This window comes from Sesamum indicum, linkage group LG3, assembly GCF_026168435.1.
Source record: "Sesamum indicum cultivar Baizhima isolate 11 linkage group LG3, ASM2616843v1, whole genome shotgun sequence".
Classification (NCBI taxonomy): domain Eukaryota; kingdom Viridiplantae; phylum Streptophyta; class Magnoliopsida; order Lamiales; family Pedaliaceae; genus Sesamum; species Sesamum indicum.
In genome coordinates this window covers 1,338,153-1,342,441 of record NC_142659.1, presented here as the reverse complement: position 1 = coordinate 1,342,441, position 4,289 = coordinate 1,338,153, and the positions used below count along the sequence as shown (strand labels likewise).

Below are 4,289 nucleotides of genomic sequence, written 5' to 3'. Positions count from 1 at the left end.
TAAATAGATCATAAATTAGGGGGCAAATCTAATTATCCCTTAAGTTTTCACTACTCTTACGTTTGTGCTTATGTCATGCTGACCATATTTTATTTTCTAAAACCCTTTATGAATTGACTGCTTTTGTACATAATAATAATTTTTTTAGAAAGCTATAAGAACACAATATTTTGTCAATTTTCCTTTTTGTTTTTGGGTAATTTCGAGATAATTTTGCCCTATAAAACTCCCCACATGATTGACACTCTAGGCCACATAGTTGTGTGTGGAATACTTCCAGTCATTTCTCCAACAACCAAGAAAAACAGATTCGATGTCAATAAGCGACCAGTGCTGTTCTAATCCTCCAACTCTGATCCCAGACTGTGGAGCAGGGGAAGTGCAAGAACTTGGAGGGCTCACCTGCTATATTTCTGGGTCTGCTGATTCCAAGATTTCAATCATTTTGATCTCAGATATCTTTGGTATGTGTTAAAGTATCTAGCTTTAAGTGGAATATTATGAGTTTTTATAGGTTTCTGCTATGTTCTTGATGGAGCACTTGCAATTTGACTATCATATGCTGCACTATTTACTTTTCTTCTTGGGTAGTTCTTCTGTTTCTGAGGTACTTGATTGGTTGTCTGCCATTTGTTTGATGTTATGCTTCTAAGGATCAGTGTTTCATTACTGATTGAGTATTTTTTTTCCTTTTTTGGTTATTGTATAATATTAGATGTGCTTTAGGTTGTAGATTTGGCCGATGTAGCGAAATCAGTAACATTTGTTTCAAATAAAAACGTAAGTGAAACAAGAAATACTACTGTTCATGAGATATGAAGTGAATAAATGGTGTTACAGTTGTGGATTTTAAGTTTTTTTTTTTTTTTTTGTCATGATTGGTTGAAAGTAGTGGCTTTTATCTTTTCTTCTATATAAGTTTGAACTGCGAATCGGTTTCAGTTCTGCTAGTAAAGTCTCAAATGTTGTTTGAGCTTTTCCAAGAGCACTTAGACTGCCTTATCGTTGTTAACTCCTACCTAAAGAAGTATACATCCATTTGAAAATCTAAATATGTTGTTCTCGACCATGATCATTTCATCTCGAGTAATAGGACTAGATGATGTCACAAGTACGCCCGGGTTTATTCTAACATAGCGTTGGGATCTATGTTGGATAGTTCCCACAAGCTAAATGGCGCTATTTGTCTTGTTATGAGTTGTGGAAGTGTTTGTACACACATGTGCAATTGTGGATCTTGGTTGGTGTTATGCAATCCATGTTCATGTTTATAGAGAAATTCTTGTGGCTATTTTATACATGCTAATTTTGCTCATTTCATTTTACTAATGCAGGATATGAGGCTCCTAAGTTAAGGTAAGCATCCCTATGGCAGTCAATTTTGTTATGATTTATTTCTTTTTGCTATCCCTTTGCTATATGTAACTTTTAATTTGTCAAGGACTCTGCCTTCTTCTGGAAACATGGTGTGTATACCTATTTCGGGTTTAACATGTTTTTTATTTTCAAAAACCACCAAGAGTTGGTGGGGGATTTTCTGGGGTCTGCTCTCATCTAATTAAAAGGAATAAAAAGATTACAAAGTTCAGAAGAATATACAAGCCCCAAGTACAAAAGGAAAAAAGCAAAGAGGGAAAAAAACTAAAAAAAGGAGAGAAAAAGGAAAAAGGCCTGCGGGCCTCAAAATATTAGCAAAGAAGATCAACACTAGCTTGTAGATTGAGAAGGTTAACATCTTTTTATGTGTATCAGCTTCAAGTCTCTAGTTGATCTGACTAAATTATTTTGTTGTGACGACATAATGCTGAAATTGGGAGCTGCTGCTATATTAGTTATTTTCGGAATTACATAGGAACTGTGATGAAATCATGGCTTTCTCTTATCATGTATTGCAAATGTTGTAATCCATCTTGCTCAGTAGTATCCACAAAGATATTCACTGAATTTAGTTGGAAGGATCTGTATACTCCCCTTTTTCTCCTTCTTTTCTTTCCGGGTTGCTAAGTTGTGAAAACAGACAGTAAAAATGTGCTCTTAAGTAGTCCTGTGAACTAGCTCTAATTCTTGTGGAGATTATCTTGTAAGAGGCAGACAAGCACCGTAGTTGGTATCAAATCTTTAATCTGGTAAACTCTATGTCCATGCATCAGATAGAGAGCGAGAAGACGGGATATGGCTAACTTTAATCATGTGAATATCAGGGTCGACAGATTCGCTCTGTGAGTTATAAGTAGTCAGCATCTTATAAGGCAGACCTCAAATATATCCCATTTACGTAAATTAAATTTCCAGTATATTTTAGAGCGAAAGATTTGCTTTTGCAGAATTTTTGAAGCTATTTGTGATGTTAACATTGATCTCATACTCCATATATTTTATCTACTGTTAGGAAGCTTGCCGACAAAGTTGCTGCTGCTGGATTTTATACTGTGGTTCCAGATTATTTCCGAGGAGATCCGTGCGATGCTGAGAGATTTCACCAGGTTTTTCCTGGTTGGATAAAAAATCATTGCCCTGTAAGTTATCTTATACCCTTAAAACTATCTCAACTATTAAAAATCCATCTTTCTTTTCTTTTCTTGTTCCATAAGCTCGATATATTGGCCAAAAACAGAAAAAAAAAGAAAAAAAAAAGATTCAGACAAGTATTGAGAACTTAGTTTCAACTGATTTCTGACCCATCTGTCAAACTTCAACATTACTTAATTCTTAAAAGAAACGAACTTACGCTTCGGCACTTTTCTTCGCTATTGTCTCTAAATACTTTGTAGACACAAGGATCTAAAGACACAAAGCCACTCATTGAAGCTTTAAAAAGCAAAGGCATAACCAAGATTGGCGCTGCAGGCTTCTGTTGGGGAGGTCAGGCTTTTTCTTACTGTTAAGGTCACAAGTTTAAGTAGTCTCAGTACTATGATTTGCTGAAAGTGTAAACTCAAATTTCATTTCAGCCAAGGTTGTTGTGGAACTAGCAAAGGAAGGTTATATCCAGGCTGGCGTGCTGATACATCCTTCATTAGTAAGTTTAGAAGATATTCAGGGTAAGATGTTCACTTTTTTCTTGGTTGCCATGGTTAGAACTAAAATACAAGTAGTTCTGAAATTTGACAACGTTACGATTCTCAGGAGTTAAGGTTCCAATTTCAATTCTTGGAGCTGAGCACGACCATGCCTCTCCACCAGAACTTGTGAAACAATTCGAAACTGCTTTAAATGCTAAGCCTGAGGTAAGAATCGTATATATTTATACTTATATCCTATTTCTTGCATTCTGAATCGTTTTAATAAGACTTCCTTACATGAAAGTCACTTCTATTCCTAGTTTTCTACCGTCATGGATACATTTTCCTCGTACTTGCTCATGTTAATTAACATATATTGGTACACATATAACATACTTGTGATGTTTCACATATATGTTGCGTGAAATAAAACATCCTTAACACTCTTGGTTAAGGACTGAATTGCGTGTTGACGATGCTCAACCTTTTTGTTGAAAATTTGTGATAATGTAAATGAAGGTTGACCGTACTTTCTTATTACTCTATAGGTTGATGCCTTTGTCAAGATATTTCCCGGAGTTTCACATGGATGGGCCATAAGGTGCAGCGATGATGATGACCACGCTGTGAACAGCGCAGAAGAGGCTCACGGTGACATGTTGGATTGGTTTGTTAAGTATTTGAAATAAATCATGTTCAGCCCGCTTCGTTTGTTAAGTACCTCAAACAAATCAGAGAAATGTGAGAAGTTCATAGTGTTATTTATCATGGCGTGGCGACTTATGTTGGTAGGGTTTATAATTCTTGCAGCAACTCGGTTGATTTATAAGTGGAGTTTTCATGTAAAACTACAAGTTGGCCTGTTTGCTTATGTTCTCATTTTCAGTTATCATCGTTAAATATGTATTTTCAATGTCGTATGCGTTTTCGTCTGAAAATAAGAATATATTTAGATTAATGAATAGGATTGCTGGCTTAAATTTCACATTTCATACCCAAAACATACCACTTTTTCAGTTTTAATAGCCTAAATTTCCAAGCCGTCAAATTTGGAATCCTAAGTTTTTAATTTTTATCCGCCTAAGAACTTTCTGTTAAGTTGATAGGGATTTTGGAGGGAAAATTAGGCGAGAATTTGTGTATGTAATGGGCATTTGGCTTTTATATTGTTCAACATACAGAAAAAATTCTATTTTGATTCATTTTGATTTTAATTTCATAATTGAGTACAATAATATAAAAAAATACATATTTATTTCAATTTCTAAAAAAATTTACCAATTTTAT

The 4,289-nt window shown here is 34.9% G+C and overlaps 1 protein-coding gene across 1 annotated transcript; it reads left to right on the top strand.

The window, feature by feature from the left end:
• The first annotated feature begins 224 nt into the window (after positions 1–224).
• LOC105156959 (endo-1,3;1,4-beta-D-glucanase) lies at positions 225–3,915 on the top strand. Its single transcript, XM_011073231.3, has 7 exons — positions 225–464; positions 1,335–1,356; positions 2,390–2,516; positions 2,772–2,862; positions 2,952–3,041; positions 3,127–3,227; positions 3,551–3,915. Exons 1-7 carry the CDS (start codon positions 314–316, stop codon positions 3,689–3,691), a joined length of 723 nt encoding a protein of 240 aa, XP_011071533.1. The 5' UTR covers positions 225–313; the 3' UTR covers positions 3,692–3,915.
• Positions 3,916–4,289: the final 374 nt, after the last annotated feature.